Genomic DNA, 23,834 nt, shown 5'->3' with positions numbered 1-23,834 from the left:
TTGAAATAACTTTAATGAGTTATGATACTAGCAATCACTTTCAGAATTATCTTATTAGTAAATGTATTATTTAAAAAAACATCTAAAAGCAGGAGCCAAGAAAGTTAATACCTAGTGATTGTCCTGCCATGATATGTATGGTGTTTGTTTGCCTAGTTCTGCCTTAAAATCTAAAAAATCTGATATGTCAATCAATTGAATAATTATTTATTATTGATTAGATTATTATTAATTTTATTACCCTTCCACGTTTACTAAAAACAGCAAGATTCTTAAAACATACCTTGCTATCATTTCCAGTGAATTAATCAAAATTACAGTTGTAATATTACTCCTAAAATGTACCATTATATGTGAATAATTTATGTGGTAACAAAACTTCAAATAATGTTCTCGTAATTAAGATATACACTTTATTTCACTCATTCCAATACTCCAGAAAGTCACTATTCTTCTCACATAGTTTTCAGTATTCGATCAACATGGAGGAAGGTAATTCAGTTCAAAGTCCCATGCAACTCTTTATAAAAATCTGAAATATTTAAAGCATGGTTTTATAGGCACTCATATGAACTAATTTTGATACTTGGATAGTGCATGATAGGCAACTGCTGACACTGACAATATTTCCGCTTTGAATAAAAAATATTACTCCTCAATATTTTGCTCTGTTAACAAGATACTGTAGGCCTTCAGATTGTGCTTATGAAACTTAAAACATCCTACAATGTGTGACAAATTGAAGACTATCTAAGAGCGAAGGGGACAATATCTGCCTCATTGTTCTTTCATGTAACAAGTTTTGCTATTTCAGTTGACCCTAACCGAAATGAAGATTTGTTTACATCGTGTCACGGCTTTCTCGCCTGTCTCATTTGAGCTTTATGGCATTACCAACTCAATGCCTAGTAGTGACTAAAAACGTTAAGCAAAACAATTTTGTAGTTACAAGAATTGTCTGTGTTTATAACACTTGCAAAGTCTTAAACTGCTATTTGTTGTCATCAATTGGTAATGATTTTGCACATGTGCAAAAGTGTGGAAATTCGTGCAAATTCTCATCAGCAGGCAGACGTAGGTTTCCTGAACGATGGTGCAGACATTTAACTGATCGTTAGGCCTATTGCGTTTCTTGATCCGCCTCCATTTTTGTTGTCTTGGCCATAATGGTTTTGTTAAGGTACACATCAAATCGCAGCAATATGTAATAAATATAGCGAGTGTAAATGGCATAATTCGAAGCACATCGCTTCGGATGCATCGTTTGACCCTGGAAATAAGTCTGACAAATCCACACAGCGCGCCCGGCCTGCTGATTGGCCAAAATTGACGCATGCGCCAGTTTTGATTGACAGACTGGATCGGTCTATTGTAACACTTGTGGAGTTACCACCGAATACTTGTGGAGTTGAGTGTCATTGTCATCACACAAGCCACAATTCCACAAGCCCTGTAATAGGACTTATGTTGAAAATGAGTTTTCAAATACTTACTCGCTTTCTGTGAAATATTAATTTATTTGTAATTTGGTTGCTGAAAGTGATCTAGAAAGCAAGTTATATCAGGGTAAGATTCCAGACCACTTTGAAGTGGTATGCGTAGGAATTTATGTTCAGACATGATGATTCTTGTTATCCAATCAGTTTTATGCCCTATACTGTTGTAATAAGAAGTGAGTGAGTGAGTTGAGTTTTACGCCGCACTCAGCAATATTCCAGCTATATGGTGGCAGTCTGTAAATAATCCACTCTGGACCAGACAATCCAGTGATCAACAGCACGAGCAACGATCTGCGCAATTGGGAACTGATGACATATTTCAACCAAGTCAGCAAGCCTGACCACCCAATCCTGTTAGTCACCTCTTACGACAAGCATGGGTTAGTGAAGGCCAATATTCTAACCCGAATCTTCACGGGTCTGTAATAAGAAGTATTAAATACTTTGGGAAAAGTCACCACTGTAGCTTCCTTGTTTTCATATTGTTGGATTCAGTTGTATTTCTAAACATCAACATCTGACTTTGCTTCACTGTTCCTGTTAGCAAATCTCATCCATTATATACCACTTAACTTTTGATGAGGATGTTTTTCTATGGTATACAGTTCTGATTAACATTCACGCTTGAAGACATGGGTTCGATTCCCCACATGGGTACAATGTGGTAAGCTTATTTCTGGTGTCCCCTGCCGAGATATTGTTGGAAAATTGTACAAGTGGTGTAAGACTTAACTCACTCACTCACTCTGATTCACATATGTCAAGTGTGTCAAGAATTACATGTCCGATTATCTCCATGAAACGTTAAGCTGTGTATGTTGGCAGTGTGAACAATGGTGTACACCCAGATCAATGTAGGTATTGTTTTGGCCTTCTTGAGTTTGTCTACGTGAATTGTGTGTTATTCATGTGGGTCAACATTACAGAGTTGATAAAACTCGTATCAAGCACAATAGGTGATAATGTAATGCTTCACTTATTATATGCAAGTAACATAATAAAGTCGTATTGCATAAGGTGTGGTTTGTGATGATGTCATTACCTACATGTTGACTATATTGGTTCAGTTTTCAACATAACCACTAAGCCATGTATAAATCTAATGTGTGAAAAAGTTACAAATGTGAATGTTATTTGTTGAATCGCACACAAAATGAACCAGTAGGTGAAGACTAGATCAGGTTCATACTACTTGATGTTCCCATGTGAGAAGACTGTTTTATGTTTTCTGAGTGCTTGATTGTTTTATCACATTTGGTTGGTTGGTTTTGTTGTTTAATGCCGCACTCAGCAATATTCCAGCAATATGGTGGTGGTCTGTAAATAATCGAGTCTGGAGCAGATAATCTAGATATAAACAGCATCAGCATCGATCCTCGCAATTGGGATACGATGACATGTGTCAACCAAGTCAGCGAGCCTGACCACCCGATCCCGTTAGTCGCCTCTTTTGACAAGGATGTGTTGCTGAAAACTAATTCTAACCCCGGTTAAAGTGATACATTAATCTTAAAAAAAACCTTTAGCACTGTTCTAATTGAAATTAATAGATGTAAGTCACATGGCCAGTGTCTACCTGATCTCAGTGAATATAACACTGACTTAAAGCTACATTTTGATCATTATCATGTAAATTTCTAGATCAAATAACAATATTGTCTCCTCCTTTGAAGGGATGTGATAATAAATTTCATGGTGTTTGAATACCATATGAGGTTCTTATAATGGGTATCTTGTGAGGTTTCACCTTTCACCCTCACACCCACACCCAATCCTCCCTTTGCCCCACAATTCAAAGGAGAAAAAAAACAGAAAACCACCTCAAAACATGCCTTTTGGAAATGATACACTATGAAACAAAAAAATAAATATTTAAAGATCAAACGATAGATATTTTGTTTGTTTATCATCATTTGAAGACTTGTTAATGATGGTAATAGGCTTGACTCAATACTCCTGTGCAGACATTAGTAAGGGCCACCCATTAAAAGTTTAAATATATTTAACAGTCATATGAGTATTGTTTGGAGCAACACTTTCAAGGCCGTTTCCTATTCTTTCAGTGCATACTGGTATGGATATCACCACTTGATGGGTACCAGCACTGAGAGGAAATTGGTCAGTGATCTTCAGGTGGTATTGAGAAAATCAAAGTGAGTGACTGTCATTTGTTATTGCTCATCAAGCTGGAATAAAGAATTCCCAGTCAATTCTGTGGAACCTCTGGAACTGAACAGGAACACTTAGGCCTTTGAGTTCATGGTGGCATGGTCAAAGAAAGAGAAGATGGCACAGGCATCCAGATCACACATGAAGAGAGGTGTTGGAGTCGTTAAGGACATTAACAAATCAAGTCTTCAGTGCTCTGTTTCCAACATTAGTTTTTTGCTCGGAGTTTTAGAAATGAGACTGATGTTTGAATCTGAAGGTTGTGAGAATCCGCTTTATGAAGAATTTGTAAATGGCACAGTGACCTGCCTGTCTGACTCAAGGTCTGAGGTGGTTGATGACTGTCCAGAATGTGGCCAGAAGGGTCGACAGACCGCCTTTCACATTGTGGTGACATCTGTTAACAGGTGCTCTTGTACAGTCTTGGGTGACAAGGCTGTAGATACTGGAGACACTCAGGCTGATGAACATAGACGATCATGTACAGTCTTGGGTGACAAAGCTGTAGATACTGGAGACACTCAGGCTGATAGACATAGACACTCTTGTACAGTCTTGGGTGACAAGGGTGTAGACACAGGAGACACTCAGGCTGATGAACATAGACGATCATGTACAGTCTTGGGTGACAAAGCTGTAGATACTGGAGACACTCAGGCTGATAGACATAGACACTCTTGTACAGTCTTGGGTGACAAGGCTGTAGACACAAGATACACTCAGGCTGATGAACATGGACACTCTTGTACAGTCTTGGGTGACAAGGCTGTAGATACTGGAGACACTCAGGCTGATAAACATGGACACTCTTGTACAGTCTTGGGTGACAAGGCTGTAGATACTGGAGACGCTCAGGCTGATGAACATGGACACTCTTGTACAGTCTTGGGTGACAAGGCTGTAGATACTGGAGACAGCTCAGGCTGATGAACATGGACACTCTTGTACAGTCTTGGGTGACAAGGCTGTAGACACTGGAGACACTCAGGCTGATAAACATGGTCGATCATGTGCAGTCTCTGTTGATAAGGTTGTAGACACTGGAGACACCAAAGCTGATGAACATAGACACTCTTGTGCAGTCTCTGGTGACAAGGTTGAACTCACTGGAGACATTCAGACTGGTAAACCCTCTTGTACAGTCTGTGGTGAGGTGGTGAATGATGACCCTAGAGATGCTGATCAACTGCAGGGCTATACTTGCATGAAGCAAGCACCTGTGAATAAGACTGCTGATGGAGACAGGAAGAAGTTTTCATCTACTGGATCAGGTAGCAAGTGTCAATGTTCAGATACAGGAAATCAAAATAGTGCTTCAGAGTCCGCTGAAACCCTGACCAATTTAATACAAGATAAACATACTAGTGTGAGTGGTTGTCTCAGGCGCGGTGGAAGAAAGAGACAGACAAGAAAGACTGATGACTCTGATATGACTGCATTATGCTCCTTGACGGACCAATCTTTAAGCAGATCAAAATACCCCAGAAGTTTGCCACCAACACATGGAAGGAAAGGGACAGAGAATCCTGAAAATATGAACTCTAATATTAAATCAGACAACTTCTCTTGTAGTGTGTGTGATATTGTATTTAAGACAAAACTGCAGTTGACAAGACATATGAAATCTGTGCATGATGGTATGAAATGTGAGAGCTGTGAGCAGCCTTCTTTTGATGATTCCCATGCTGTAGAACTTCATATGAGGAACAGTGATGGAGTGCAGGGAAGTGACGCTGCTGGGAAGACCAACATGGCTGCCACTCACAACATACAGCACAAGGCTGACACATTCAAGTGTGACCTGTGTGGCAGGTGCTTCCTCATGAGGACACAGCTGCAGGCTCATCTGACTGTCCACACAGGAAATCGACCTTTCACTTGTGGTTTGTGTGGCAAGCCATTCCTGTCAAAGCTCCACCTCCACAAGCACATGAAGCTCCACTTAGGTGGGAAACGGCACACATGTGACCTGTGTCCTAAAGCTTTCATATCAGCCAAAGATCTAGAGTACCACCGTACCAAGCATACAGGGGATAAGAAGTTCAAATGTGATGAATGTGGAAGCTCATTCACTGTCAAGGCATCTCTGAAGAAGCATGTCCTACTGCACTGTGATGTGAAACCATTCAAGTGTGAATGCTGCAAGAAAGACTTTGCTTCCTTTGGGCAACTTCAGAAACACTCAAGGATCCACAACACAGTGAACCCTCTTGTGTGTGAGGTCTGTGGCAAGACCTTCCCGACCAACAACTACCTCCAGTCCCACAGGAAGACTCACATCGGGTATGAGAAGCATCGGTGCGAAGTGTGTGGAAAGTCCTACCGAGAAGCTGCCTATCTGAAGATCCACATGAAATCTCACACCGGCGAGGGGCTCTTGAAGTGTGATCTCTGCTCTGAGAACTTTGCCGACCCATCTTACCTGAAGGTCCACAAGAAGAGGTTCTGCCGGAGGAAGACTGTGCAGTGTGAGGAGTGTGGCAGGGAGTTTGTCAACCAGAGGGATCTGAGGTTTCATCGTGGAGTTCATTCTGGAGAACGTCCACATGAGTGCCAGGTGTGTGGCAAAGGCTTCATGAAGGCTGATGCTTTGTCTGAACATGCCCGTCGACATGACGACAGCTTGAAAACACATAAATGTGATATTTGCTCCAAGGGTTATGTATGTGCAAGTGATTTGCGGAAACATATGAAAACACACAATAAGGTCAAGAGTAGAGTTCAGTTACCAGATAAATTCAAGTATGACCTTGAAAATAGTGATGCCAACATGCTTCAAGTGAAAGCACAAGAATTGAGTGAGGCAGGACCAGTAACCCCAAAAGTACCCAGACATCAGAATCTTTCAGTGGACATTCAAAATATTTCACTACCAACAGAAGAACAGGAAGAGAATCCTGAAACCCAGGTCATTGAGGACTGTGACCTTGAAAGGATCACTGGAAAGTTCAGCAGGAACACTTTTGTCAGTGTGAAGGCCAGTGACAAGGGTGGTGTTAAGGGGCAGTCAGGGGAAATAATCCACTTCAGGAGTCCAGCAATATTCTCCAAGGTGAAGCAAGTGCTGATAAACATTTCATGGCTCAAGGAGATGGCATGAATGTACAGGCCAGTGATAGTCTGGTCTACACAAAGGCCAGCAAAGCTCATGTCAATGTACCTGGAGACAATAATCTGATCTGTGTGCAAGACAGTGGAAGTCAGTGTACTGCCCAGGGACATGAGGATCAGGTCAATGCACAGGGACACATGGATCAGGTCAATGTACAAGCCAATGAATGTCAGGTCAATGTACAAGCCAATGAATGTCAGGTCAATGTACGAGGCAATGAAGGGCAGGTCATTGCCAAGGTACGCACAGGTCAGGACAGTGAACAGGAGCTCAACAATCAGGTCAGTGTACAAGCCAATGAAGTTCAGGTCAATGTGCAAGCCAAGGATGGTCAGGTCATTGCACAGGGATACAATGATCAGGTCGGTGTACAAGCCAATGAAACTCAGCTCAGTGCACAGGCCAGTGAAGGTCACATGAATGAAGGACACAAGAGTGAGAGTGACACCAGTGATACAGAACAGGTGAAAGGGGAGGCAGAAGACATGCTGCTGGACATGGCCAGCATCTCCTCTCCCATCCACATCGACTCCCTCGACCCCAACTCCAGTTTGGAGAATGCCCTGAACGCCCTGATGGGTGACACGGACCAGATGCTCACTAATGCATACTACAAGCTGAATCTTCAGGGGCGGTCTCCCACCTAGTTGAGGCATAAAGCAGTTGCATAGGTTTGTTTAATATGTCAACTTGAAGTGTGTATCCTTGTGTAAAGAGTGGAGTTTTAAAGAAAACAAACAATACTATAAGCTGAATCTCCCTTCATGCGATTGTAGGGGTGAGTGAGTGAATAAGTAAGGTTTTATCAATATTCCAGCCATATCACAGCAGGTGACACTGGAAAGGGGCACCCTTGTAGGAATTTGGGGTAGACTAGGATGGCACAAAGCGATCTTTGTGCTAAGGTGACAGTAACTCCCATATCTTAACATAGACTTATGATAGCCTTAGCGCAGAGGTTGTTTTGTACAACGGCACTCAGGTCAATAAGATCCCATGCTATCATGTTGAAGGCATCTGAATGGATTGTGTGATCAGACTCTGTTTTTCTTCTTCTATATATCTTTATTCCCCACTCAGTTATAGTTTGCCACACTAGTGTGAATTCATATAAATACGCATATATGCATATATATGCAAACATATGTACTTACACATATACATGCACACACATATATACAAGATACAATGTACATATTTTGCTGCTAACCATATAAGTGTATGTTGTAGTCCAAAATATATATGGTTCATTGTGTGCCTTTGTAACAAGAAAGCTGAGATCGGTTCTCCTAATATCAAGCACTTGGGGTAGATGCAGGTAGCAGCTGTATTGTATGTCCCCATGGTCTAGAGTATGGTGATCTACCTTCAGTTGCTGGTGATCTATGTCTGTATTTAGTTTGTATTGTCCTGAATAATGGTATAATTTTAATGTTACAAACTAGCTTTTCTTCTGTATTTGTGGTAATCTAGTTGTTTTAGTGTCTGTAGTTGACAGATTTTACAATACAACTTTATATATTATGGGTGTACAACTTGTTTTAGTCACAATATGGCTGAAGTATTGTCGATGTGATTATAAATCTTAACTCACCCCCTCACTCACTCACTAACTTTGGCTTTGAGCATCACTCAGTCTTTCACTAAACTGTCGTTTTCATTTCTTGCAGTACAGAAGACCAAGGAATGGGCCCCATGAAGTCCATCCAGGCTACAAGATCACTACAGCACAGGGGCAGCAACACCTTATAGTGTCAGGATGAAGGTCTCTCCATGAAGCTGTCATCTTGATCTGTGAAGATGTCTTTTCGAATCTATGACTGTGAGGCTTTGTGGCCCAGGCTGCCCTTGTGAAGCTGTGATTGGGGATCTGTTAGACTCAAGCTTTCCTTGTGAAGCTATACGACTCCATATTTCCTTCTGGCAGCTGTGATGACAGTCCTTAGAGAGCTGTGTGGGTGAAGATGAGTCAGTCAGGGAAGATGAAGGAACCAGCGAGGCGAGAGGGTGTGAAGCAGAGCCTGATTACAACCATCCTTCAGTGCTCCTTCACACACGCTGTTGTACAGGATCGGACTCTCGACCTAAATCTGAAGCTTGTAATGGGAGAGGATGATGGTGATGGGCAGATGTTCAGCAAGTTCGTCCAGGGGGTTGTGACATGTACTCAAGTTGTTGCAGAGTCCGTCTGCTCAAATGAAGCAGACGGCTGTGACAGGTGTGGGGAGAGGCTGGAGAAAAAGGAGACACTGATCCGTATCAATTTGACATCAGTGGATGAGAACTGTGCTTGTGGTACTGGAGTGGAGGTTACTGACTTTCCAGATAAAAGTGAATCTGATTGTGCAGTTCTGAAAAACACTGCTGAGCCAAAACAAGCCAGCGTTGACCCTGCTGAGTCTGTGACAGGGAGTGATGATGATGATGATGAGGAAGAGGAGGAGGAATGTAGTGATGATGAAATAGATGAAACGTTTGAACAGTTTGACACACACATGGATGAAGAAAGTGATAAGGCAGCTGATGATGATCAGCAGAAGAAAACAAAAACATCTGATTTATCAATGGACAGCGTCAAGAACAATGAGGTGTTCAACACCAATACAGGGAGACCCCCGTCGATCTTGTCGACCACGAGAGAAGTATGTCTTAGCTTTGAAAGCACTGAAAGAGCCAGAAAGTTGTTCTACAAAAGCTTTAGAGGATGTGGAAAGAGGGACATCACTCTCAGGAGAGACACTTGAGTCTAATGATCCACCCTGGGAACAGGCAGACATTGTGTCTGATACAGACAATCCACAAGTATTAAATAAGAAATCAAAAACTAAAAGAATTATTGTTAAAAAACCTGTGACCAGAAGTCGTGTCAAAAATGAAAGAAAAGCAAAGCATAAAGCTGTGTCCCCTGAGGATGAGCTGAAGGTTACGAGTCAGAAGGTTTGTGACACATGTGGCAGTGAGAAGAGATGTGCCTGTGCAAAGCAGTATAAGTGTCTGGTCTGTGAGAAAGTTTTTAAACATGCATCCAATCTGCGGCAGCATAAGGCCTCGCACTGACGCCAGGCCCTTTGTCTGTGATGTGTGTGGTCTGGGGTTTAAGACAAGAACAAATTGGAAGACCCACAAATATCGTCATGCGAAGGCATTCAAATGTGATATCTGTGACAGGGCATTCAGTCTGGCACCTGCCCTCAAGTACCACATCCGCACCCACACGGGAGAACGTCCATTTCAGTGTGATACTTGTGGCATGACCTTCACCTCAACAGGTGGACTCCGTGCACACAAGAAGAGACATCTGACTAAAGAAAAGTCATTTATGTGTAGCATGTGTGACAAAGCTTTTATGACCAAAACAAATTTGGAGACGCATATTCGAATCCACAAAGGAATACGCCCCTTTGCCTGTCCATACTGTCACCTTCACTTCGCTTCCCGTCCCCATCTCAACAAACACAAGCGACAACATACAAAGGAGAAAGAATTCAAGTGCAGTTTTTGTTCCAAGGCTTTTTTCACACAGAAACTTCTAGATGTACATCGTAGTAAGCACACAGGGGAGAAGAGATTCTCCTGTGAAGTGTGTGGCAACAAGTTCATCACGTCATCCACCCTGAAGGATCACCTGCTTCTGCACAGTTCAGTGAAGCCGTTTCAGTGTCACGTCTGTCAGAAGGAGTTTGCTGCCAAAAAGACGCTGAAGAAACACATGCAGATACACAACACGGAGAACCCTTTGGTGTGTGAATTCTGTGGCAAGAAGTGTCCAGCTCCAAAATACCTCAAGAGCCACATGAAGATGCACACAGGCTACGAGAGACACCAGTGTAGCATCTGTGGAAAGAGTTACCGAGATCCGCGGTACCTGAAGATCCACATGAAGAGCCACACAGGTGAAGGGCTGATTCAGTGCAGAACCTGCGGAGAACATTTTGCAGATCCTGCATACCTGAAGCTTCACCAGAAGAAGCACTGTAAGGCAAGGAAGGAGAACTGCTACATTTGTGGGCAAGGTTTTGCTAACAGCAATGACCTTGTTCTGCACATGGGGCTGCACACTGGGGAGCGACCGTTCGGATGTGAAACATGTGGGAAGGCTTACACCACATCTGAGGCCTTGGCAGAACATTCCAAGCGCCACGACATTAAAATGAAAACCCACCAGTGTACTATCTGTTACAAACGTTTCTACACATCACATGACCTGCAGAGGCACACAAGGCGCACTCAGTGTTCGAAGGGATCGCGTTTTGACGCGACAGGTAACAATGCTTCCAAGCATGTGACTGTCAGCACTACAGGAACAGGAACCATCTTGGCAGCTGAGATGGAAGCTGGTCGATCCTCCAACATGCCAGTCGAGGAACATCTCATACACTCAGCTGAAGAAAGAGTGACACACGTGTTAGGCCATTGTGAACACACTATCAGTCATCCACTGCCACGGTCAGGTGAAAAACACATACTGACTCAGCAGCTGCCACAAACAGCCAAAGAGCCAATCCTTCCAATAAACCGATCATCTGAGGAACATGTGGTAGTGGATCCTCTAGGCCACCTGTCCACACAGAGCCCAATGACTGAACCCTTGTGTCATTTGTCTGGTGGCATCCATCCTCCAGGTCCTGACCCCAGTAAGAGCCACACACTCACACAGTTAGGAGGCACAGCAGAAATGCCTCTGTCCAGCACGTCGGGAGGGGGACTCATCACCATCGACAGCTCAGTGATCGACTCAAGGGTTCAGTTGGCTGGTGGTGCTGGCATGGAGTCATCTGTCAGTCTCACAGCTCTCCCTCCAACTGCTGGGTCCTCTTACGTCATGTATGACATGCAGGGAAGGGAAGGATGCCCACCGTAAATGAACTGCTGCTGTCCTGGATATAGCTTTGTTTCTAAAGTACTGTCGGAAATGCTAGAAAAATGCTTTTTAGCCTTAATATCTTTATAAAGGTGATAAATGTACGATGTTGTCAATATATCAACTCGCCTATTGTCTACCTAATTTTTATTTCAATCGATTTAACATTCCCATGAATTTAAAGGGCAGTTTACAGGAGAGAATTTGGTACCAAAACAGCAACTTAAGATTTATTCAGAGTTTAACAACAGAAATCTGAAATAGTCTTTACATTTATGCTAATAATACAGGTGGTGTAAAAATATGAATTAACGTTTTTCCTAAACAAATAAATGTTGAATGTTTGTGTTACTTTACTTAATTATCGTTTTCTTTATTGAAGAAATATTAATATAAATGTTAAGTCTTGAATAATAAGTTTCCCCTCATGCATGCACATCTTTATCACAGCGTCCACTATGGCCAACGATTTGCAGTCGATTGTTGCAAAGGTTTATAGTTTTTTTCTGCTTAAAAAAGACAGAGGTAAACCTTTCATTAGTGTAGAGAGGGTTTATTACAGAACTTGTAGAGCTGTTGGCATGTCTTACCAACAAGTTTACAATATTGTAAACAAATCAGACAAGACAGGGACCGTCTCATATGCAAAACCGGGACGTAAAACCATCCTTGACAACTTTGACAAGGGAGTGCTTAGACGGGCGGTCTACAAACTTTATGAAAAGAAAAATATATATAATATATCTTTGGCAAACTAGATTAAACTGACCAAATTACATCCATATTTTTTCAATGAACTATACTGTTGACATGCAAAACATTTATTAAAACGTTGCACATTTCTACAATCAATCGATAAGATAACACAAGTGATAGGATTCTTTCCAATGTACAGTAATTTGTATGTTTATTTCAAAACAAACACACATACACAAATGATCCCTTACATAACCAATACGTATACTATACGTACACATATTCAACATTTTGCAGAAAACATCTATTGATATGACCCCTCGCCCGAGCGTGTGCTCAGTTGTCAATTTCACCTGTCGATACCGTGCATGCTGATGACGTAACACAGGCAGTTAATGTTTGTTTCAAATAACGTCCAACTACCCCTTATTTTTCTAAGTTTTTGGTATTTTCATCAGTAAAAACACAGTTTAGAGCATGTCTCAAAATTTATTCCCTCGGTCTACATTAGGTAGATGTTTCTTGAAGTGATATTTGTTATTTAAGTAACTGTAACACCTCTGAATTTTAAATATAAGTCAAAAAGCATTTTTCTAGCATTTCCGACAGTACTTTAGTATCTTTGTATAATGCCACTTTCAGTTTTGTTAGTGTAAGTTCATTGTTTAGCACCTCTATCTCTTGGAAACAAATGCCAAATTATTGTGCAGGTTTCTAAAAATCTGCATCCAAGCTTTAGATTGTAATTCACAAAGAAATAACATTATCCTTGGGGATCTTGTTGAATTTCTTCTCAGCTCCTCCAATCTGGGCACAAACAGCTCATTACTTTATATGCCAGGCCCTTCCACACTCACTACTCTGGTGTACTGGTACTTGTTGCATTGTCCCAGTGTTTCTTGTCACGTGAACATTTATGTTGAAATATACCGGTATGCTTCAGCAGCCGGTACTTGAAAGGTGCGACTTTCCATGTGAAGGTGAGGTGAGGTGAAATTGGGTTTTACGTCGTGCTTGAGAATATTTCGCTCATATGACAACGTGCATGCGTATGTGCGGCTGCTTGTACTAGCCCAGACTGAAGCTGGTTTTATAGTGCTAGCCCACTGAGATAGCATGCCGCAGTGAAGCATGAATACCCCACTCAGACACAGTATACTGACAGTATACAGTCCTTGTTGTACCAATTAATGCCGAGCGCCAGGCAGGGACCAACAAGTACCATATTTTAACGTCTTTTGGTATGACGCGGTCGGGGATTGAACCCACGACCTTCCGCTCTCCCGGGCGGACACTCTAACCACTACACCACGGAGGCGGTCTCCATGTGAAATCACTGGACTAGGTGTGATCAATCATTTATCTGGTCCAGATGTAATTATTTACAGAATGCTGCCATATAGCAGGAATATTTCTGAGTGCAGCACTAAACCAACTAATCACTAAACTAACTAGCATGCCTTGGTTTCACGGAGGGTTTGTCCGCTGTCTGCACCAGCTTTGTTATTTGATCAATATTGAACTGACATCAGTGTTGACAATATCACATGAAATGCAAGTAGTTGTCAAAATTGGCAGAATTTTAGAAGTCCCTGGATCTAAATGCTATACACCAACAAAAGCAGACTGATCACACGCTGTAGTGAGGTGATAAACACACCTGAACGTATCTTCAGTGTAACTTTGAACATATGAATACAGCTCGTATACACCCTGTGTTGTATAAGCCTTGTATTATCTGGTTTGTTATTTCACTAGATATTCATAAGTAAGAATTGTGTGTGTACATCTTTGTCAGCTAAAATGAATCATTTGTTAAGCTTACTAGTTGTCATAGTTGTTGAGAATCACTGATCAAATTTGTTATGGAGAGTTGAAAGTATGGTATTTGAGTGACAATAAAATATATTATGTATTCCTTTTGTTTTTGTGTTCATAGGTAAATGTGTTAATGTAAATAAGATTCTTGGTCAGAATATGTTCTAAGTATCCTGTCAGTGTCCAATTGAGTCTTTGTGTCCATTTGTTTGCTGTGTCTGTGCCCAATTGTCCCCTTGTTAGCCGTGTGTGCCACTGTGTCCAGTTGTGTGCCATTATGTTTCCATAGCGTCCTCCAGTCCAGTTTTGTCCCATTGTGTACGAGATCCGGGGTAGAATAGGTCTTCAGCAACCCATGCTTGCCACAAAAGGCGACTATGCTTGTCGTAAGAAGCTGACTAACGGGATCAGGTGGTCAGGCTTGCTGACTTGGTTGACACGTCATCGGTTCCCAATTACGCAGATTGATGTTCATGCTGTTTGATCACTGGATTGTCTGGTCCAGGTTCGATTATTTACAGACCGCCGCAATATAGCTGGAATATTGCTGAGTGTGGCGTAAAACTAAACTCACTCAATCACTCACCCATTGTGTACGATGTCCCAGTGCACCTTTGTGTCCCAGTGTGTCATTGTATTTGTGGTAAGGCTGACAGACACATAGTATCCCAAGTGTGTAGATCAGTCACTGCATTGTCTGATCTAGGTTAAATTATTTAGTGACCGCCATCATACAGCTGGAATATTGCTGAGTGTGGCGTTAAACAACAAACACACATTGTATCCAATAGTGTGCTGTGTGTCACTATATCCAGTAGCTACAGAGGTTCACAAGTTGTTTCACCCAGAGACACCTGGTGCATTTTCTGGAGTGAGTGAATAAGTATAGTTTTATTCTGCTTTTAGCAATATTCCAGCAGTATCACGGCAGGGGCACCCGAAATGGGCTTCACACATTGTACCTATGTGAGGAATCGAACCTGGGTCTTCATCTGGACAAGAGAGTACTAGGCTACCCCACTGCCCAACATTTTCTGGAAGTGAACTCATATGTTCCATGGATGACAGAAGACCCATGTCAATCACATGCAAAAGTGTAGTGTTTCAAATAAGTGGTAAAAGTGAAAGACCTTATGTACGTGTTGAAAACCTATCATTGCAAAAATATAGGGGGTGCTTAATTAAGTTATTTGTGTATATATCACATGAAACCTGAAACTGAGGTGAGGTGAAATGGGGTTTAACGTTGTGAATATTTCGCTCATATGATGACGTGTGTGTGTGTGTGTTTTGGGGTGGGTGGGGTGGGGCTGCTTGTACTAGCCCACACTTAAGCTGGTTTTATAGTGCTAGCTCACTGAGATACCATGCCGCAGTGAAGCATGAATACCCAACTTAGACACATTATACTGACTCCCAGCCGACCAGTACTACATGTACCCATTAATGCCAAGCGCCAGGCAGGGACCAACAAATACCATATTTAACGTCTTTGGTATGACGGAGATCGAACCCGCGACATTCCGCTCTCTGGGCAGTTGCTCTAACCACTACCGCAGGGGGTCGAAACATGAAAGTATTGCTAAACAATTTCACACACAACTTAGAACAAGATATAAATAGCTGTATTTTAGTGTATTTAATGTGTACACGAATGCAAAGAGTATCAATAGGAGGCTTGAAATCGGATCACCTCCATCGTAGATGATCCCCTGCAACAACCTAGACTGTCACAACGGTTTCACTCACAAGTAATCAATCATCAATACTGACAACAATATGTGCAAACATCACTGAGGCACATACGACACAAGGTAACAATGAGAGTAAACACAAGCCTATTACATATCCAGTGTACAACCTTCAATATGGACACCTGCACTTGAGGTGGGTGCAGGAATTGTCACAAGTTTAGTTGGGGTAAAAGTCTGGTTCAAGCTTCATAGTATGAAATGCCTTCGTCTAAACTGTGTTCAGTCAAACTTAGTAAATTATGCAGAGCTCCAGATAAGATTTAGCTCATGTGGGTACTGTACCCACTGTATTTTTTTGGAGTGGGTATTTTGAATGTTGAGTGGGTATTTCATTTTCCGTTACCCAATGCTTTCAAATGTGTGAGTATTTCAGTCACTTTACTCACCTAAGTATTATGTCATTGAGCATGTTTACTAAGCAGGTATGTTCTGCCTTATGTCATACCTAATCAAAACCAACATAAATATAATGGAAATTATTTCATAAAATATCACTCATTCTCTACTGACATTACAACACTTGTCCTATACTAACAGTACAACTTGATAGCAATCGATGTCTTTTTCATTACGCAAGCGTGATTTTTATAAATATATTCCGTACGCATTTGTTTTAAACTTTTTTGCGTATCTAACATTTTAAATGCGTAAATGGTACGCAACAATTATTTTTCAATGCGTAATTCTATGCATATTTTACCCGGAAACGCAGCTTATCTGGGCCTCTGTTATGAAAGTTACACAACATATGTGAATTCATTCAAGAATCCCTACCTATACATTTAGACAATCATCAGCTTGTCTGCATTCAGGAAAAGTGCACTCTCTCTGTTGGACTTTATGCTATATTTACAGCACAGAGCTTCTTTGGTCTTGAACAGATAAAACATGGTGGGAAAAAATCATCATTTTTCCAACATTGCTAAATACTGATATCAGTGAATAATAATGGGAGTGGAGCTGACTTTTTTGTTCCTTCAATATCACAATAAGGGGAGACCAACTGTAGACAAGCCTTGGGCATGAGGAACTTCGCCCATCTGTCTGTCCTGAAGTGAATTTATTATGACTATTGGAGAAAAACGAACCATTGTAAAACTTAAAGAAGTTCATAGAACATTTATAGTGTACATCCATGTACGTGACGACTCCATAACAGTCTCGTTTCACAATGTCCACCTTTATCACAACACTAGACTTGGGTAAACATAACAACAGACTGGTACCAGGGCAGGTATCAGTAACAAGGAGATAGAAAGATACATGATAATATCGGAAACAAACATTTAAAGGATCAGAAACTTCACAAAATACAATTCTGGACATAACATCAACAACCTACTGTAACAAAGCAGTACCTTCTACCCCCACTATTTATATACAGCCATATTCTACTAGATTCATTTCAGAAGAATGTCTGTACACTGTACCTCCTTTCACAAACATGATTGTCATAAAGACGGAGCAACAACACATTATTGGTAAACCCAAACTGACACTGAATTCATTAGAATGATGTTCAACAATGCACCATATTTCCCAGCAGCAATGACAGCAGCTATATGACTTGTAGATAATCAAGTCTGGATCAGACAATCTTGTGATTGATATTATGAGCAAAGATGTCAGGGATGATGGTACAATGACCACCTGATCCATTCTGCCACCTCTTATGACCAGCAGTTGACCAATTCTGAACAATTCATACCTCCACAAGCAGAAGTAACTATAGGGAGAGTTTCTGTGAACCCTGAGACTGAATGCTTAACGCTCTACCATCTTTATTTTTCATTATTATTTATTATTGGATATTTATATAGCGCACATATCCATGCACTAGCGCATGCTCAAGGCGCTGGTATTTTTCCCCTCAATCATTGGATGTCAATCTCACAGGCACATCTTATTATCAATCTCAACTCCCTGGGGAGTATACAACTGTTGCTGCCACAAGGCACGCCGAGTTATTTTGGCTTTCTCATCCTAACGAGGTCCCTTACAATAATGAGTAGTGAGAAGGGTAGTTCTTGTTAAACCTGAAACTGAGTGCTCAACACTGCACCCTATCAGTAGTGTGAGGGATAGTTCTTGTTAAACCTGACACTGTGTGCTCAACACTGCACCCTATCAGTAGTGTGAGGGATAGTTCTTGTTAAACCTGACACTGCATGCTCAACACTGCACCCTATCAGTAGTGTGAGGGATAGTTCTTGTTAAACCTGACACTGTGTGCTCAACACTGCACCCTATCAGTAGTGTTAGGGATAGTTCTTGTTAAACCTGACACTGTGTGCTCAACACTGCACCCTATCAGTAGTGTGAGGGATAGTTCTTGTTAAACCTGACACTGTGTGCTCAACACTGCACCCTATCAGTAGTGTGAGGGATAGTTCTTGTTAAACCTGACACTGCATGCTCAACACTGCACCCTATCAGTAGTGTGAGGGATAGTTCTTGTTAAACCTGACACTGTGTGCTCAACACTGCACCCTATCAGTAGTGTTAGGGATAGTTCTTGTTAAACCTGACACTGCATGCTCAACACTGCACCCTATCAGTAGTGTGAGGGATAGTTCTTGTTAAACCTGACACTGCATGCTCAACACTGCACCCTATCAGTAGTGTGAGGGATAGTTCTTGATGATAGCAGCTGCCTGAAGAAGATGTTGCACAGAAGCCTCATTCTCGTAGGCCATGTTGACGTCAGCTGTTGTGGCGATGGGATGCAGTTGCTGTAGCTGCTCGCCTTCTGGTGTAGAGACGATACTGGCTGCTGGTGGGGGTGGGCGGGGCATGCTGAAGGACGGGGGTGATGTGAAGTGGACAGTTGCAGGTGGGGGACTTGTGTACACATGGCTGATGGGTATAGAGTCATGGATTGTAATATGGCCACCACGAGAATCCAGGACCTGAGTACTGGCACCGGAGGTGTCAATGTCAGGTGTTACTGAGGTGATGGTGTAGGTAGATGCACTGCCATGGTCCACAATGGAGTTGTGATTGTACCTATTGCAGGTCTCCCCAGGACCAGGTACTGCTATGTCTGAGGGAGTAGACACAACCTGCAGGTGGGCTGTGTTAGGGGGGAACTGACAGACCGCCAACTGATCAGTAGTCTCCACCTCCACTGCTACCTGGTCCAGGTGCTGCACCTGATCAAGGACTTGCACAACCTGGGGTTCATGATCTATTCGCCCTGGTTTAAGTCTCTCTGGAAGACTGGCTTTCTTCTTTTTATTTACATGACATTTCTCATGTCTCTTCAACTCCTTATTATTGATGAAGCCTTTCTTACAATACTGACAAGTGTGGCAGTTCTCCAGTGTGTGTCTCTTGGTGTGCTCTGCTAGTAGTGGTGCCTTGGCAAAAGCTTTGCCACAGATCTTACAGCCAAAGGGCCTCTCCCCTGTGTGGAGTCCCATGTGACTCTGTAGGGCCTGGTTGTGAGGGAACTCCAACTCACATAGGCTACAGGATAGTGGCTTGCCCTTACAGAACTTCTTCTGATGCAGCTTGAAGTAGCAGGGATCAATGAACCAGTCCCCACAAGTGTGACACTGGATCAGGTTCTCCCCCGTGTGGGTCTTCCTGTGGATCTTGAGATACCATGCACTGCGGTAACTCTTCCCGCACTGGTCGCAGCTGTGCTTCTGGGGACCCTCATGAGTGTCTTTGTGAGATTTCATGCTTCCCTGTGTCCTGAAACGTTTCCCACACAGTTCACAGATAAACTTGCGTTCATCTGTGTGTATTTGTCGATGTTTTTTCATCTGCTCTTGCAGGTGGAATTCCTTGTGACACAAATCACATTTGTGTGGTTTCACACCTCCATGCAGCACCATGTGCTTGGGTACAGACTCCTTCAGCTTGAATCTCTGCCCACATATCTCACAGGAGTATGGCTTGTCTTTAGTGTGTGTCTTCTCGTGCTTCTTGAGATATCGTATGTGTGAAAACTTCCGGTTACAGATCTTGCATGTGTGACCATCTCCTGTCGAATGTGTGGTCATATGGCTTTTTAAAGTTTTCATATTTAACAACTGTTTTCCACATATATTGCACATGTGAGGCGATTTATGATTTAGTTTCACATCTGGTTTCCTTTTTCTTTTCCCAGGCTGCTTTGTTTCTTCTTCATCCAAGCCATGTTTCTTGATATGAAATGAAGCATCATTGTCACTGTCATCCCCATGGCCTTCCTTCATGTCACTTTCTTCTTCACTGACATCACCAACAAACTGAGCATCTTGTTTCCGTGTCCGCCTCCGCAACTTTCTACTGGCGTTGGCTTCTTTGTTCATATTGTCAGATTCTGAAACTCTGACAGCTGCCTCAGTCTCTGCAGGGACACTGGATTTTAATTGTCTGACACTCCTCTGTGGATCCACTTCTTCTATGATTGGAATGTCTTCATTGTTCTTGTCTTCGGTACTGGTGTTACTTGTACAGTGTTCAGATTCACCATCACAAGGCTGGGATTGATTTGCTGTCACATCCTTACACTTAGAACATTTGTAGACTTCTTCATCCACTCTAATTCTGAAAGCCAGCACCTTACATTTTACAATATTACTGGTTCCACATTCAACACATGCACATGAAGTTTCCGAAGAATGTATTTCAGTTGACACATTTTCAGACTTGGTGATGCCATCTTGAAGTTGCCTAAGGACCTCACTGTTACTACCAGACTGTACATTTAGTGAAACCTCCAGTTCATTGTTCAAGACCACCATCTTTATAAATGTGCACAAGAGCAAAGATGTCATCTCTTGGGGTGTGGTCTGTGGCGAAACATTCAGTTTCCGCTTTCTTGCAGTGTGAGTCTTTGTCATCATTGCATGTTTTCTCTTCTTCATTTTGCAAAGTATTCAACAACCAACTGCTTCCGGAAGACTGCACATGTATCAACTTGTCTTCTGTCTGTAAATAAAATATGATGTAATTAAAACAACAAGACAGGACATATGTGTGCTACTGTGTATCCTGAGAAGTGTCTTGATTACCCCAAAAGTACTCTGGCCAACACAGTCCAGAAATATAATAATTCTTCCAGTCTACTGACTCGGATATCATGATACTTTTCAAATCCAGCAGTTAATAAATACCCATATTATGCCCAGGGCTCGAATTAGTGCTTTGTTACTTGCACTGGTGCAATGCAATATTGCAAAGTGCAACCTAGTTATGAGTCTTAACTTGCACAAGGTGCAAGTCAATTTTTGAGAAATAAATCAACAATAAATCTAACATTATAAGCATAAATATGTCAGCTCATTTTTCTTCTAAACTTTGAATAGCTATGGCACTGAAATATTGCTATTCATATACACGTTTCGGCTATGACAGCTCATGTAAACAGGGATCAGCTGTGTCTCTGTGTTGCTGTGGTTTCATAGGTACTACATCATGGAAATATGTTTATGTGCACCGAAACCTCTGACGTGTTTAACACACTACGTTGCAACTGAAATTTGGCTGGTGCAACTAGGTTTTTATCTTAGGTTGCACCTGGTGCAAGTAGGTTAACCTCTCTTAAATCAAGCCCTGAATTGCCAATTATGCAGAAGCAGTGTCTCATTTTCCCACAACCCACGAGTAACAACGTAGACAGACGGGTCTTAGTCAAGAAGCTGGACACAAAGTAGTAACGAAATACTGTAACTATTGACATTATCTAATAGAGTTGGGTACCACGAAAAGTTCAGTACCACGGTATACCAAGGTTTTTGTTCAAGTACCATGGTATTTACCACGGTATACTGTGCTGCAGTAACTAATAACTAATGAATCTGATTGTCTTGTTTAATGATTTTGAATGAATTGGACCATAAAGTAATGTCATAACTATAATAAACAAGTATGAAAAATACAAAAGTGTTTAAGACTTCGTTTTATTCTGTGAATTTCAGCCATCACAACAGGAAACTTCCACAAGAAGAAATCTGAAAACTTCAAAACTGAGCTCACTGCCAAGTTCAACAACTCAAACATTATGAACAAAATAAACAATCTTGTTAATTCCAATAAGTCAACGACATTAAGCTAACATAACTTGACAATATCACAAACTGACTTCACAAAAATCACTTGACTAGAAATATTACAAGATTCACGGCTGAGCATTGAGATTCTTGAATTCAGCATTATTCAGGTATTAAATTACTAGGAGTGCAAGTTTTAGTTTGCAAAAGCACTCATCACTATAGTACTGTCGGAAATAGAAAAAAACTGTTTTTAGGCTGTTAGTCTGTATCCCTAAAATTGACACAATTGCAAATAGCATATGCTCGAAATAACCCACATCGGCCTAACTCAGGGGATAGTCCAGAAAAGCATGTTTACTCGTGACGAAACATCTGCTGAAAACAATAGATCAGACTATAGATGGCAATTAGGTATTCGGACCGTCGACTCACTTGACATGAACTGCACGTCCCACAGACACAAGGGTTCATCTCAGATATATTTTATGCTTTTTCATGTGTATTGAATATGTCATTGATTATCTAATCGTACAACATCCCCAAGCCTTAACACTGTCAGCAACACCGCCTCGGTGTTAATCATCAATGATATTGCTCAATGGTATCTATCTCCTTAATAGTTTCAGTATTAAAGTTTTTATTTTTTACGATGATCAAACTAAGTTTTTCATTGGATATTCATGTCATTTGTTATACTACATTGCTCCAAATAAAGCTCATTTCTGCACAAATCTCTCCTCAAAAAAATCCTTCTTTAACATTTCATAAAACCGCTTTGCATTTTAAAGAAACCAATTATAAAACTGAAAAACTTAGTTTAACAGATATTTCAATTGAGATCACAAATTTTGCTAACAAATAACAAGTTAACAACAAATCTGTGATGAGAAAATAGTGTTTTATTTGATAGAGGCATTTTAAAGAAAAATTATAATGGTTTTCTGCAACCTTCAGCAAACGAAAAAAGAGTTTTCTGCAACCTTCCACGGTACGTACTGGCTCATGGAAAACCGCCCATCTCTATTATCTAAATCATCATTTGATGAGAATCTCTGATTAATGTTAACATGTACCACTGCTTCAAACATACAAACACATGGGTGTATAGCTTACAGTCACATTTATGTCCTGTATACTGTTCTGAAACTAGATGTAGAAACAGTAGTGTCAGTAGTGTCTGTTTTCCTGTAAATGCAAAAACATAGACAAAGGGTCTCTCAACAATGATTAATGGGAGCAATACTCCAATACTCAGTCGTCATGCCTAGGCTGCTTTAATTAGCTTCTGTAATCACCAATGTTGCCAATTAGTGTTGAACATAAGTCAAACCAGACATTATAGCTAGTTCATTACAAGAAAACATTGAAATTCTCAAAGACAAAAGCACTATCTATATTTCAATACTTTAAAAGTGTGAGTGTTGTGCCATCTAAATTAGACAGTGGAGTTACTTGCAGTTTTTTTTTAATATGTACGTCAGTATTTTCATTCACGTATCCATGGTTATCATGATTGATACAACAACTCAACATATTACAAATACGGTGTAACCAAATGTGAACGTGTATTTCTTCTTGTGAAAACTAAAACGACACAATTGAGAACATGTCTGGCTCGGTATTATTACTGTTGACGCTTTTACGTCATAAGCAGGTCTAGAGCAGTGGCTGATTTGGTATTGTATCATACACAAAGCTTTGGACTGACTTTAGCGTCCCGTGGAACACGATTCAAGTTCCAGAATCATGTCACGGTAAATTCCTTGAAATGCTTAAACGACCACCACATTTTTATTCAGGCATTATTTATAAAACAGTACTATGATATTCAGATGGCAAATGTAAATAGTGATCTCTATTGAACAAATGAAGAATTTGACAAAGATGAATTGTAAAACTCACACAAGGTTTATTTGACAGCCATTTTACCAAGGGGAG

The 23,834-nt window shown here is 41.2% G+C and overlaps 3 protein-coding genes and 1 long non-coding RNA gene across 6 annotated transcripts; 2 read left to right on the top strand and 2 right to left on the bottom strand.

Moving 5' to 3' along the window:
- The first annotated feature begins 3,785 nt into the window (after nucleotides 1-3,785).
- LOC124267446 lies at nucleotides 3,786-13,316 on the top strand. The gene is made up of 6 exons (XM_046702367.1): nucleotides 3,786-4,545; nucleotides 4,619-6,762; nucleotides 6,885-7,385; nucleotides 8,727-9,422; nucleotides 9,791-11,676; nucleotides 12,952-13,316. The coding sequence occupies exons 1-5, from the start codon at nucleotides 3,786-3,788 to the stop codon at nucleotides 11,639-11,641; spliced, it is 5,952 nt and encodes a 1,983-aa protein (XP_046558323.1). The 3' UTR covers nucleotides 11,642-11,676; nucleotides 12,952-13,316.
- On the top strand, nucleotides 6,330-9,640 carry LOC124267413 (RNA polymerase-associated protein LEO1-like). 2 transcript variants are annotated; one of them, XM_046702328.1, is made up of 2 exons: nucleotides 6,330-6,434; nucleotides 8,708-9,640. In XM_046702328.1, the coding sequence occupies exon 2, from the start codon at nucleotides 8,745-8,747 to the stop codon at nucleotides 9,522-9,524; it is 780 nt and encodes a 259-aa protein (XP_046558284.1). In that variant the 5' UTR covers nucleotides 6,330-6,434; nucleotides 8,708-8,744; the 3' UTR covers nucleotides 9,525-9,640. The 2 variants fall into 2 exon arrangements, with proteins under 2 accessions (XP_046558284.1, XP_046558285.1); XM_046702329.1 differs by having other exon boundaries at nucleotides 6,349-6,437; nucleotides 8,711-9,640.
- Nucleotides 13,317-16,804: 3,488 nt separating the features above from the next.
- Nucleotides 16,805-18,177, bottom strand: LOC124267418. The gene is made up of 2 exons (XR_006896023.1): nucleotides 18,007-18,177; nucleotides 16,805-17,945 (listed from the first exon to the last, which is right to left on the bottom strand). It is a non-coding gene; the product is annotated as an uncharacterized LOC124267418 (long non-coding RNA).
- Nucleotides 18,178-18,415: 238 nt separating this feature from the next.
- Nucleotides 18,416-23,834, bottom strand: LOC124267408 (oocyte zinc finger protein XlCOF6-like). Of its 2 annotated transcripts, XM_046702322.1 has the most exons (3): nucleotides 23,799-23,834; nucleotides 18,521-20,832; nucleotides 18,416-18,459 (listed from the first exon to the last, which is right to left on the bottom strand). In XM_046702322.1, the coding sequence occupies exon 2, from the start codon at nucleotides 20,766-20,768 to the stop codon at nucleotides 18,525-18,527; it is 2,244 nt and encodes a 747-aa protein (XP_046558278.1). In that variant the 5' UTR covers nucleotides 20,769-20,832; nucleotides 23,799-23,834; the 3' UTR covers nucleotides 18,416-18,459; nucleotides 18,521-18,524. The 2 variants fall into 2 exon arrangements, with proteins under 2 accessions (XP_046558278.1, XP_046558277.1); XM_046702321.1 differs by lacking the exon at nucleotides 18,416-18,459 and having other exon boundaries at nucleotides 18,466-20,832.

The sequence above is a fragment of the Haliotis rubra genome, unplaced genomic scaffold, assembly GCF_003918875.1.
Source record: "Haliotis rubra isolate DU_JTF1 unplaced genomic scaffold, ASM391887v1 Scf131, whole genome shotgun sequence".
In the NCBI taxonomy this organism is placed as follows: Eukaryota; Metazoa; Mollusca; class Gastropoda; order Lepetellida; family Haliotidae; genus Haliotis; species Haliotis rubra.
Note: the sequence above shows the minus strand (reverse complement) of the source record. Positions and strands in the feature narration are given on the sequence as shown.